The sequence below is a fragment of the Prionailurus bengalensis genome, chromosome A3 (assembly GCF_016509475.1).
Source record: "Prionailurus bengalensis isolate Pbe53 chromosome A3, Fcat_Pben_1.1_paternal_pri, whole genome shotgun sequence".
Taxonomy (NCBI): Eukaryota; Metazoa; Chordata; class Mammalia; order Carnivora; family Felidae; genus Prionailurus; species Prionailurus bengalensis.
In genome coordinates, this window is record NC_057354.1 from 14,117,855 (window position 1) to 14,130,971 (window position 13,117).

The 13,117-nt window shown below is 45.3% G+C and overlaps 1 protein-coding gene across 2 annotated transcripts in view; it reads right to left on the bottom strand.

Moving 5' to 3' along the window:
- The window catches only part of EYA2 (EYA transcriptional coactivator and phosphatase 2), a 266,192-nt gene that overhangs the window by 89,277 nt on the left and 163,798 nt on the right, over positions 1–13,117 (bottom strand). For both annotated transcript variants that reach the window (XM_043553792.1, XM_043553793.1), the window contains 2 exons: positions 12,046–12,113; positions 9,992–10,169 (listed from right to left, as the gene is read on the bottom strand). In XM_043553792.1, the coding sequence (XP_043409727.1) occupies positions 9,992–10,169; positions 12,046–12,113 (246 nt within the window). The remainder of the gene's footprint in view (positions 1–9,991; positions 10,170–12,045; positions 12,114–13,117) is intronic.

Below are 13,117 nucleotides of genomic sequence, written 5' to 3' on the forward strand. Positions count from 1 at the left end.
GACGGTCCCTCAGGCTGCCTATTCAGAATCATTCACTCATCGAGCGAAGATGCACTGAGTGCGCAGAGCTCCAGGTACTGGTTCTCACAGCACTCAGCTTCTAGAGACAGGAGAGGTGCATTAGACAGACAAGTGAGTGAGTATGTAAGATGCCAGGTGGGGCCGTGTGTTACCGAGAATTAGCAAATGGGCTGGGGACGGGGAGAGCTGGGTGGTCGCTAACGGGTATGGGGCCGCAAGGGAGGGCCTTGCGGATGAGGGGGACACCTGAGCAGAATCTAGGGAAGTGAGGGTGGGCCACTGGGGGAGCTGTATTGACAGTGTTTGCAACTCTCTCTATCCCGAAGCCTGAGACTCCCCAGACGAACAGAAGGAAGAAAGTCAGTAACTGCGTGGAGCAGGGCAGCAAACTCTTCTATCTTGAAGACCCCCCTCACCCCCAACTTGGGGTGAAAGGGAGGTGTGTGGGGAGCATTCTCTATGCTGCTGCTCTCCCTATGTGGCCTGCTCCATTCTCTATTAAAAGCAAGCCCCTGGGGCACCTGGGCGGCTCAGTGGGTTAAGCTTCCCACTTGGGCTCAGGTCATGATCTCACGGTTCGTGAGTTCGAGCCCCGCGTCGGGCTCTGTGCTGACAGCTCGGAGCCTGCAGCCTGCTCTGGATTCTGTGTCTCCCTCTCTCTCTGCCCCTCCCCCACTTGCGCTGTTTCTCTCTCCAAAATAAATTAAAAAAACCTATAAAATTTTTTTTAAAAAAGCAAGCCCTTTAAAGCTTCACTTGTCAAGACGTTTGTGGATTTGAGAATTAGGGAGATGACATCCACGAAAGCACCCGACACAGGGCTGCACTTAGGGCGGTGAGGAAATGATCTGAACCGAGTTCTGGCTTCATCCACACACACGTGGGGGTCGGTGAGGAGGTGCAGGGCAGGGGGCAGTCACCTGCTGCTTCCATTCAGGTGGTGCTTCTGCACAGAGAGGCTGCCGCACTCATGCCCTCACGCCACTGTCCGCCAGCCCTGCATGAGTGAGCAGCACACCCTCCCGGGACCCAGGTCCCAAAGCCGGCATCCAGGCTGTGTGTTAAGCACAGGAGTTTGAAATACGTGGCTTTTTATGAAAGCGTAGTGACTTCATTTCACTCACAAAGTGGGATGATGTCAGTCCGCGTCACCCTGCAAAACCAGCGGTAAAGGCAGAACCAAAGTGTGGGCGGGCCAGCCCTCGTGGCGAGAGGGACAGAAGCGGGAACCGGGGTGGAACCTTACAGGACACCCCCTCTCGCGCTCTCTTTTACAGCTGCTTGTTTTAGTTCCCAGATGCATCCCGTGGATCTCATCTCTCCTTCCATAATCGCCAGTTCTTGGATCATTAGGAGGAAAATGCTTTTGTCTAAAAAGACTTGGCAATGGACTGATTTTTTTTTCCCTACCCTGGAAGGACTATTTCCCTCCAAAACCCAAGGGGCTGAACTTGGTTTATTTAATATTTATAAAACTTCTTAGCAGACTGAGGACATGATCAGAAAAGGTTTGGTTTTGAGTTGTCAGGACTGTGGGGCCACCTCCAACTCCCCAACAGTTCCAGGACACAGCATTAGAGATTCCCGAATATCGAGCGAGCAGACTTTCTTCGGGAGGGTGGGGAACAGGCAGTAGATAAGTTCACAGGTGCTTACGAGTCATAAATAAGGTTTATCCGGATTCACTTGGTGGTTCTAAGGCTATGGGGGCTTAGAAAACACCTGTTGAGCCCATCAAAATCCAGGCAGATATTATTTAAAAAGAGGGAAAATGCCAGGCATCGAAGAACTGTCTAAATAAGGTGTGGGGGAAGCCACCGTATTAGGAGTACCCCTTTCCCCAACCCCAAAGCAGCAGCCCCTTTCCCAACTTTCTACATTCTTGAGAATGAAGGGTCAAGGTTGAAGGTCACGGTCAGAGCAATTTACGTAAACCTTCCTTGGAGTCATCTCACTTTTTTCCTTTCTTCCTTCTCGCGCTTTGACAGGACCTCCAAGCACCCACCGATACACTTTGTCTCGCTAGGAATTAGTTTGCTTTTTTCTAGAGTTTTAAACAAAGGGAATCACACGGTATATATTCTTTTTTTTGCCTGGCTTCTTTCAGCCAGAATAATCATCTTGCGATCCGATCCGTGTTGTTATGCATACTGATAGTTCATTCCTTGGTGTTGCTGAGTATTATTCTCTTGTACAGATATATCACGCTTGGACTTTGGTCACTTGTGGATGGACATGTGGGTTGATTCTAGCTTGGGGACGGAACAGAGCTGCGATGAACATTCACACGTCGATCTCTGTATGGACGTAAGCTTTCGTTTTACCGGCGTGACGACGAGGTTGTATGGTGAGTCTGTGTCGGACTTTTTAAGCAACCGCTGAATTGTTTTCCAAAGGGGTTGTGCCATTTCACGTTCCCACCAGCAGGTGAGAGAGTTCTAGTTCCTCCACATCCTTGCCACCCTTCGGTAAGGTCAGTCTTGGTGATTACAGCCATTCCCAGGGGCACGCAGTGGTCCCTCCTTGTGGATTTGCACCTCTCTAATGACTAACGATCAGCCTCTTAATTATGTAATTGTGTACTTTTTTTTTTTTTTTTTTGCCATCCCTGTATCTTCTTTGGTAAAGCATCTAATCAAACATTTGGTCCATTTCATTACTGAGTTGTTCATTCTCTTAGCCTTCGGTTTTGAGGATTCCTTATATATTCTGCATCCATACATGTGATGGTTAATTTTGTATGTCGAGTCGATGGGCTAAGTGATGCCCAGAGGGCTGATAAAACATTATTTCTGGGTGTGTCAAGGAGGGTGTGTCCAGAAGAGACTAGCATTTGAGTCAGTAGACTGAGTAGAGATCTGCCTTCACCAGTGTGGGGGGAGGGGGCGGTCACCCATTCCACTGGGGCCCAAACAGAACACAAAGGCAGAGGAAGGGTAAATTCTCTCTCTTCTTGAGCTGGGATGTCCACCTTTTCCTGCCTCAGGCACTAGGGCTCCTGGTTCTCAGGCCTTTTTGCTCAGACTGAATTGCACTACTGGCTTTCCCAGTTCTCCAGCTGGCAGAAGGCAAATCATGGGATTTGCCGATCTGAGCTACTTCTTATAATAAATTTCCTTATGTCTCTCTCCTACTGGTTGTTTCTTTGGAGGACTCTAATACAACTTACTTTATCAGATACATGCTTTGCAATTATTTTTTTCCCAAACGGTGGTTTGTCTTTTCATTCTCCTGACAGTGTTTTTTAAAGAGCAAAAGTTTTAAATTTTCATGAAGTCCAATATATGTCCACCTCATTTTTGGATGTTTTTGGTGTCATATATGAGAACTCTTTGCCTCACCCAAAGTCACAAAGATTTTTATCCTGTTTTCTATAGATGTTTTAGGGTTTTATACTTAGGCCTATGATCTATTCTTTTTTTAATTTTTAATTTTAGAGACATAACATGAGTTGGGAAGAGGGGCAGAGAGAGAGCATGCTGGGCGATACAGGGCCCTACAGGGCTCGATCCTACAACTCTGGGATCATGACCTGAGCCTAAATCAAGAGCCAGACACTCAACTGACCGAGCCACCCAGGTGCCCCTGGTCTATAGTCTATTCTACACAACTTAAAAAAAATTTTTTTAACATTTATTCATTTTTTGAAAGAGAGAGAGAGAGAGACAGAGCATGACACAGGGACACAGGGACACAGAATCTGAAACAGGCTCCAGGCTCCAAGCTATCAGCACAGAGTCCAACGCGGGACTTGAACTCATGAACCATGAGATGACGACCTGGCTGAAGTCAGACGCTTAACCAACTGAGCCACCCAGGCACCCCATATACAACTTGTTTTTAATGTCATGTGAGGTATGGATTGAGTTTTTCTGAACATAGATATCCAGTTGTTAGATAATCTTTTTTTGAGAAGATTATACTTTCTCCACTGAATTGTCTTTGAAACTTTGTAAAAAAAAATCACTTGTCCATATACATGTGGGTTTATTTCTGCAATCTCTATTCTGGTTCATTGATATACTTGTCTATCAAAACCGTATGTTGTGATTACTGTGGCTCTGTAATGAGTCTTAAAATCAGGTAGTGTTAGCCTTCAAACTTTGTTCTTCTATATCAGAGCCGTTGAGGCTATTCTAGGTCCTTTGTATTTCCATATGAAGTTCAGAATCAGCTCGCCAATCTCTAGAAACGAGTGGGATGTTGACAGAGATTGTGTTAAATATATAGATCAATTTGTGGAGAACTGACATCTTAACAATATTAAATCTGAGCTGTGAACAAGGTGTATCTTTCTACTGACTAAAGTCTTAACTTCTCTCAGTAGAGTTTTGTAGTTTTAAGTGTACAACTCTTGCATATCTTTTGTCAGATTTATCCCCAAGCATTCCATATTTTTTGATAACACTGTATGTAAATGGCACGTAAAACTATTCTATTTCCCACTGTTTGTTGTCACTATATAGAAATAGAACTCACGTTCATACGTTCACTTAGTAGTCAAACTTTGCTAAACTCACTTTTTATTTATTTTTAAAAATAATTTATTATTTTAATTTTATTTATTTTGAGAGAGAGAGAAAGAGAGAGTAAGTCAGGAAGAGGCAGAGCAAGAGGGAGAGAAAGAATCCCAAACAGGCTTTACACTGACAGGGCAGAGCTTGATGTGGGGCTCAAACCCACAGTGAGATCATGACCTGACTTAACGTTGGACACTTAACCAACTGAGCCACCCAGGTGCCCCATTAAACTTACTTTTTAGTTCTAGCTTTTTAATAAATTCTATCCAATTTTTTACTTAGGTGATCATGTCATTTTACTTCTTCTCTCTTTATGAAGTTTTGCTTCATATCCAATATGGAGATTTTAATTTATTTTTCTTGCCTTATTGCACTGGCTAGAATCTTTAGTACAATGCTGAATAGAATTGGTAAGAGTGGACATCTTTGCCTTGTTTCTGATCTTGGGGGTAGCTGTAGGTTCTTTGCAGTTATCCTACTTTAGTCAGTTTGGGCTGCTATGACAAATATGTCACAGACTGGATGGCTTAAACAGTAAAGATTTATTTCTCACATTTCTGTTGGCTGGGAAGTCCAAGATCAAGGAACTGGCCAATTTTATTCCTGGTCAGAGCTTCTTTCTGGTTTTCTTGCCTTCTTGCCGTATCCACGTATGGTGGAGAAGAGAGATGTTATCTTTCTTGTGTCTTTTTTTTTTAAATTTCTTAACAAATGTTTATTTATTTTTGAGAGAAATAGAGACAGACAGAGAGCAGGGGAGGGGCAGAGAGAGAGGGAGACACAGAATTTGAAGCAGGCTTCAGACTCTGAGCTGTCAGCTCAGAGCCCGACGCGGGGCTCAAATTCACGAACCATTGAGATCATGACCTGAGCCGAAGTTGGACGCTTAACTGACTGAGCCACCCAGGCACCCTGGGTGTCTCTTCTTATAATAGCGCTAACTCCACACATGAGGGCTTCATCCTCATGACCTAATTACCTCCCAAAGATCCCCACCTCCAAATACCATCACCTTGGGGAATAGAACTTCAACATATGAATCTGGAGGGGGATACAAACGTTCAGTCCATAGCATGTCTTTTTCTAATAAAGAAAGTTCCCTTCTACTCCTAATTTGGAATTTTATCAGAAACAGATGATAAATTTTGTCAAATACTTTCTCTGCATCTATTGAGATGATATCTTTTTTTTTCTTTCCAGTTAGTTAATATGGCAAATTATATTGATTTTCAAATTTTAAACCAACTGTACATCCTTGGGATAAATCCCACTTGGTCATAATGTATTATCCTTATTTTGTTTATTGTTGGACGGATTTGCTAAATATTTTGTTTAGAAATTTTGTTATGAGGGATATTGGTCTATAGTTTCCTTTTCTTATAATGTCTTTGCCTAATTTTGGCATCAGGGTAATGCTGACCTCATAGAATAAGTTAGAAAGTATTCTTTCCTCTTCAATTTTCTTAAAAAATTGGCGTATAATTGGTATTTCTTACTTAAATGTTTGGTAGATTTAATCAGTGAGGCCATCAAGACCTGGTGATTTCTTTGTGGGCAGATTTCTAATAAAAGTTCAGTTTATTTAATAGATATAGGTCTATTAAAAATATAGGTCTGTTTAGGTCATCTATTTCTTCTTGAGGGGGTTTTGGAAGTTTTTGCCCTGTAAGGAATTTGTCCATTTCATCTAAGTTGTTGAATTTATTGGCATGATGTTGTTCACAAAATTGCATTACTATCCTTTTAATATCTGTAGGGTCTGTAGAGATGTCACTGCTCTCATTTTATTAGCAACTTGTGTCTTCTCTCTTTTTTCCTGTATCAACCTATCTATTTTCCGTTTTTGCATTTCATTGATTTCCATTCTGGCTTTATTGTTTCCTTTCTTCTTTTTACTTTGAGGATAATCTGCTCTTCTTTTTCTAGTTTCTTAAGGTGGAAGATGAGGTGTTTCGCTTGAAATTATTCTTCTTCTCTAACACAAGCATTTGTGCTATAAATTTCCCTTTACATACTGCTTTAAATGACAGTCTATGAATTTTGGACATGTTGTGTTTTCATTTTCATTACATTCAAAATACTTTTAAATTTTCCTTTTCTTTTCTTTGACCCATGGTGTATTAGTCAGTGTTCTCCCAAGAAACAGAACCAACAGGATGCATTTGTGTGTGTGTGTGTGTGTGTGTGTGTGTGTGTGTGTGTATGAAGAGACTTATGATAGTAACTGGCTCATGCAGTTATAGAGGTCACAAAGTCCCACAATCTGTTGTTTGCAAGCTGGAAAACCAGGAAAGTCAGTGGTATAATTCAGTCTGAGGCTTAAGGCCTGAGAACTAGGGGTAGGGGGACTCTGGAGGGGTTGGGCCCCACTGGTGTAAGCCTTAGAGTCCAAAGGCCTGTGAGACAGGAGCTCCAATGTCTGTCCAGTTATCTTTTTAGATAATCTGCATTATACTTAAAAGTTTGAAAAGAAAAAAAGTCCTTAAGCAACCACTACTAATTCGTCTTTTCTCTTGAGTAACATCGTATGTTTAGATTTTGCCCTCTACACCAGCAAACTGCCCTGCAATCATCTGTAAATTGTCGGGGGACTTCATATGACTGTCAATACATGTCAGTGAAGACGGGGCTGGGGGTGGAGAAGAGCATCAGGATACTGTATCCAGGCAATGCAGAGAGCGAGCATGATCTGTCGGTAATATATAAACCTCTTGAGGCTCTGGAATTTGGAGCCAACCACTCAAGGAGATCCTGGATAATTTCAAAAGTGGGGTTTTATGGGAAATTTTAAGAGAGTGCATGTGTGTGTGCGTGTGTGCATGTGCACACATGCATGCTTGCATGCCCTTCCTTTATAACAGACACTGGGGAAAAGAGGCAAGAGACCTCAGTTATAGCTGACGATTATTTATGTCATTAGATTTTATGTGAGCTTGTTAGACACACAGTAAAAACCATCTCAAGCACTTATTGTTGAACCTTAGACTAGAGGATAAATGAAGAACAGGGGGAAACAGTAAAGAAAGATTTCAAAGAGACACAATGAACCTTTATGTTTGCTCTTGAGGGGGAACAAAGATACCCTTCCCACATACCCCAAATTCTTGGGAAGTAAGTCTTTGGAATCCAGTTCCAAATTATACATAGGTAGTGGCGTCTACGTGAGGATTTCCTGCTTGTATTTCCTCTCTGGAGCCCGTTTGCAGTGACCACATTCTTGGCCACCAAGAAAAGTTTGCTAAATTTCATCCCCTTCGAAGAAAGCGATTTGGAACTTGTTACATAGGTACTATGCATTCATTAAATACACTGCGATGAAATCGCAATGATCAAAATCAATGCTCCAGCCTTCAACTTCCTTAAAAATTGACTTAAAAATGCCTGGCTATGTTGTTTCTATTTGTCGCCAAACCAAGGATAATTAACGTGTCCCCAGGGATGGGAAATATAAGGGCTAAAAGCAACAGCGGCACCAAGAACCCCAGGAACAAAAGAAGTCTCCACTCTTGCTCTTGTTCTAAACACCAACCAGTATGTATTGAATGTCCACACACTGTCATGCCAGCTCAGCTTCTACAAGCCAGAAGAATCAGTGGGTTCTGAAAAACCCACTGGAAAGAAAAGCGAACAAAGCGCAATGACCTCTTCTTCACACTTGGACATTCTAATTCACTTGCTGTCATGTCATTTAATGATACTATGCCTGAACCACTGCACAAAAGAGAAGATACATGCATAGGTCTATGGAAGGAATGAAGGAATCAACAGAATGGTGAGTGAGTTGTACAGGGACGCACATCACCCAAGGGCCAGCACATGGACTCTCCCACACGTTGCTCCTAATCTAGGTGGGTTCCATAGGTAGGGGACACCTGTCACTTTGGCCCACCCCGCGTCTCTTCCGTCTTCCTCTGGGTAATGGGCTCTGGGTTTCCTTGGGAGACCACCTCTCCCTCACTCAGTCCACGTGGCCTGGGTGGGGATGACCCAACTCTAGCTCCAGCTGTGGGCACGAGACCCAAGTCTGCTGTCCCACCCAGCATTCCATCCACTGTCACGGAGACTGGTGTGAGGACAGGTATGTGACCTAAGCTGGGCTAACGGGGGCATTACCTGGGACCTCTGGTAGGAGCTGTTAGGAAGGAGGAACTCCCTGAGGGGTAGATAAGAAGGCAGGACTGAACCCTGGAGCAGCTGGTGGCCATCTTTGCCACCACAATGGGAAGGCCTGCTTGAGGGTGAAATGAACCCAGGGAAATGCAGAGCCAGAGGAACAAAGAGACGAGTCCCAACATTATCATCTGAACCCCTGGACCCAGCCCCGAATCCCTGTACTTCTTGATGACATACACCTAAAAATTCCTTTTTTTGCTTAAACTAGTTTGCATTGCATTCTCTATCTTTTGAAGCCAAAACATCCTGACCAGCAAAAGGGATTCCTAATAAGACTGTTATGCTATTGGAAAGGCACACGTATGAGGATTTTTTAAAACATTCTAGAATTCTCGATGAGAGAGAACCAAGGTTTGAAGGCCGCTGCCCTTCTGTTCTCAGATGGGTTTTAGAGAACATAATCTCAGCTACGTGTGGCTACTGAGTATCCAGGGGCACTGGTTACGGAGCCCAGCAGGCCTGGGTTCAAATCCCAGCTCCACTAATTGCTAGCAAGTTACTGATCACCCTGATCTTCATTGTTCTTACCTGGCAAAGAGGAGGTGACTGAAAACCTGTTTTCGTAGGGATTGTGAGTTTCCTTACCACAGTTTGTAATTGTGTATTTATGTGATTATTTGATTCCTGTCTGAAAAAATCAAGAAGTCTGCGTTGCACTTTATTTTGCTTTCTAAACTAAAGAGCACCTGGAAAATAGCAGGTACTTTATAAATATTTGTTGAATCAGCATATAAATAAGCGAAATGAGAAGACCACGCAGATGTGTGCTTGGCACGTCACGGACGGGCAACAAATACTAGTTCCCCTTCTTTGAGGACCAGGGCTCACCAACTCCAGTGCCTCCCTGGGCCAGGCAGGTAATGAACTTGAAGGAAACTGGCCAGATGTGGAATTGTGCATGCCCTGTCTGATGGGGCAGACATTACAGACAACAGCGAACTGTTGTCACTTAGGAATGCAGACCTAAGCAAACAGGTTCAGATCTGCTTTCAAGAGATTTTTCAGATAAAATTTTAAACATGGGTGGAATGAAACACACACGCACACACACACACACGCACGCACATCCCCGTACATCTTGATGACATACATCTAAAAATTCCTTCTTAAAGAATTTTTTTAAAAATTCCAGTCAACAAAATATATGTGAGGGCTGGATTTAGCTTTTGGGTGAGTTCATTACAGCTCATTACAGCTGGGACCTATGTCCAGTCCGCCCTTCATATGAAAGCTCAGATCACAGCCACCAATGACCCTGAGACAGCGACGGCACTTACCGCCAAGCAACTCGGAACTCTGGCTGGGGGCGCTGTGCGGTGCCTCCTGGAGGACGTAGGTAGACGTGGAGAGTGGGGAAGGGCCGATGCCGCTGGCCGGGACATAAGGAGGGCCGTAGGACGAGCTGTAATACTGGGAATACTGGCCCTGATGGAAGCCAGGGTAGGAAGGATAGTCCTAGAAAGGGAAACACATGAGGCTGTGAGTGAGGAGGCCAGTGGTGAGGGGCCTCGCATATGTGTGTGTGTGTGTGTGTGTGTGTGTGTGTGTGTGTGTGTGTCTGTTGTGTCTGTCCCCGTCTCTCCCACTAGAATAAAAGCTCTGTGAGGACAGGGACTTTCCCCAGATGCAGACCCCCAAGACGAGGCCGCAAGTGCAATTTTTTGGGAAAATGGTTGGGGGTTCCCGGCACTTCCCTCCTGCCCTAGTCACTGGTTCTTGGGGACACCCTCCACCCTAGGGCTGCCACGGCTGCCATGTGGAGGTCAGCAGGTGCACCCTAAGGGACGTGGGTGCGGCTCTGTCAGTGTCTGTCTTGATCACCACTGTATCCCTCGCACATGGCACAGTGCTGGACACATAGGGGGACTCAGTAAATACGAGACAAATCAACGAACCAATGAATGAGGGACAAAGACCCTACACACATACCCAGGAGACCAGGTGACATGTTCATGAGGGGTACAAATACAGCAGCACTTATACAGCATCAGGGATCCGGAATCTTCTATGAGGAAGTCGGGGACATCAAATAAAAGAGTGCCAATCCCCTTTTTATCAAGCTTTGCTTAAACCAACCGGACATTCCAGCTCTCCCACGGTAGTCATTGTTCCAAATGTTCTGCCCCACCATCACCATAAACTGAGCCTTCCCAACCCTGCGGGGACTCACGGGTAGTTTGGGTTCTTGGGCTGCACCTCAGCCCTACAGAATCAGAATTTCTGGGGGGTGGCATTTAGAGAATCTCCGTCTTTGACAAGCTCCAATTGGTGAAGAACCACACCTTTTTTTTAAAAAAAAATTTTTTTTCAACGTTTCTTTATTTTTTTGGGGACGGAGAGAGACAGAGCATGAATGGGGGAGGGGCAGAGAGAGAGGGAGACACAGAATCGGAAACAGGCTCCAGGCTCCGAGCCATCAGCCCAGAGCCTGACGCGGGGCTCGAACTCACGGACCGCGAGATCGTGACCTGGCTGAAGTCGGATGCTTAACCGACTGCGCCACCCAGGCGCCCCGAACCACACCTTTTTAAAAAGGGCTTTTACTTACAAGTGTTTTTATCCACGGAAATAATATAAGAGATGTGTGAAACAAATTTTCAAATCTTCCAAGGTTTACACCATTTAGATTCTTTAGCTCACTGAAGAAGAAACAGTGCGTTCCTCGTATTTAAATACGTTAAATATTCCATAGCCCACCTACTCCGTGGTAGTTCTGTTTTAATGCTAGCCTGAAAACATGCTCGCCTTTGGTTCTGAAATAATTTTAGATTTATAGAAGAGGTGTACAAGCGGGACACAGACTTCCCATACACCCTTAGCCGGGTAACTCTTAATTTACTCTCTAAGTGAAGCCGGGACAATCAAACTATTAGCCAGCGTTCACCTTTACAGGGTTGGCCTGGTGTGGTTTAACGAGCATTTATAAAGCCCCCACTGTGTGCCGGGCACTCGGCACCGGAATGCAGAACCAAAGACAAGGGGTTCTCGTGCTCGAGGAGGTCACGTTTGGCAGGAGAGCACATGTGTTTGCATTCACAGGTTCGAGATTCAACAGTCAATGGGCGTCTCGGGCTCAGGTCAAGGGGGAGTATATAATATCGCCTATGGCATCTTGGAAATCTGCTGATAATTCCAATTTCTCTGTCTCTACGCTGTTACCTTTCCGATGGCCTTTTGCACAGCCTGACTCCTGTGGTCTTCAAACCCAGGGAGTAAGAGACTGCATTTCTGGCAGGGGTGGTGGGCAGGGGTGGGCTCTGGGGATGCCCTGAGTCAAGGGGGCGATTTAAGGAAAGAACAGGGAAAACAAGTGGCGGCGAGCGACATCTACCTGGTGCACACTTCCGAATCCAGCCGCGTTGGTCAGCCCGTTTGCTCCTTGATAGATCCCCGCTGTGCCTGCAGGTTGGAGGAATGGGTACAGGTGAGGTTTCTTGCAGTCAGAGAGGGACGGGGAGGAGAAAGATTTGGCAGATGGGTGGGCTCTTTGAGGGCGGACAGGCTGGGACGGAGCCATGACCTTGGCAGTATACCAAATCTCTCTGCCGCTCTGTTCTGTCGACTGACGAGTACAGTAACTCCTTCATCAAAGGACTGCGGTGAGCAACAAGTAAGACAGCTCATAGAGTACAGATTCTTGTTCTTCACAACTGCGGTTTAAGAGACTTGCTCAGAAAACTGCGGTAAACGTACATAACCTAACACTTACCATTTCAACTATTTCCAAGCCTACGGTTCCCTGGCATGAAGCACATTCACACGGTTGCGCGACCTTCCCCACCATCCGTCCCCAGAATGTTCCTCCTCTCGCGAAGCCAGGACTGCATCCGCATTAAACGGTGACTCCCCGTTCCTCCCCTCCCTCAGCTCCTGGCACCCATGCCTCTGCTTTCTCCACGAATGTCACTGCTCGGGAAACCTCATGCAGACAGAAACACCTAGGATTTGTACTTTTGTGAATAGCTTAGTTCACGTAATGTAACATCTTCAAGGTTCGTCCGTGCTGTGGCAGGTGTCAGAACTTCCTTCCTTTTTGAGGCCGGATAACATCCCATCGCACAGATACACCACATGTCGTTTTTCCATGTATCTGTCGGTGGACACGTGGATTGCTTCCGCTTTTTGGCTGTCGTCAATAATGCTGCTAAGGACACAGGCGTACAAACGCCTCTTTCGGACCCTGCTTTCAGTTCTTTCGGTTACACGCCCGGGCCCCTCCCCCACTCACGCTCTGTGTCTCTTTCTCTCTCTCAAAAATAAACAAACATTCTGGGGCACCTGGGTGGCTTGGTCAGTTTAGGGACTGACTTCCGCTCAGGTCACGATCTCACGGTTCGTGAGTTCGAGCCCCCCATCAGGGAGATGCTTGAGGCTCTCTCTCTAGCCCTCTCTCTCTGCTCCTC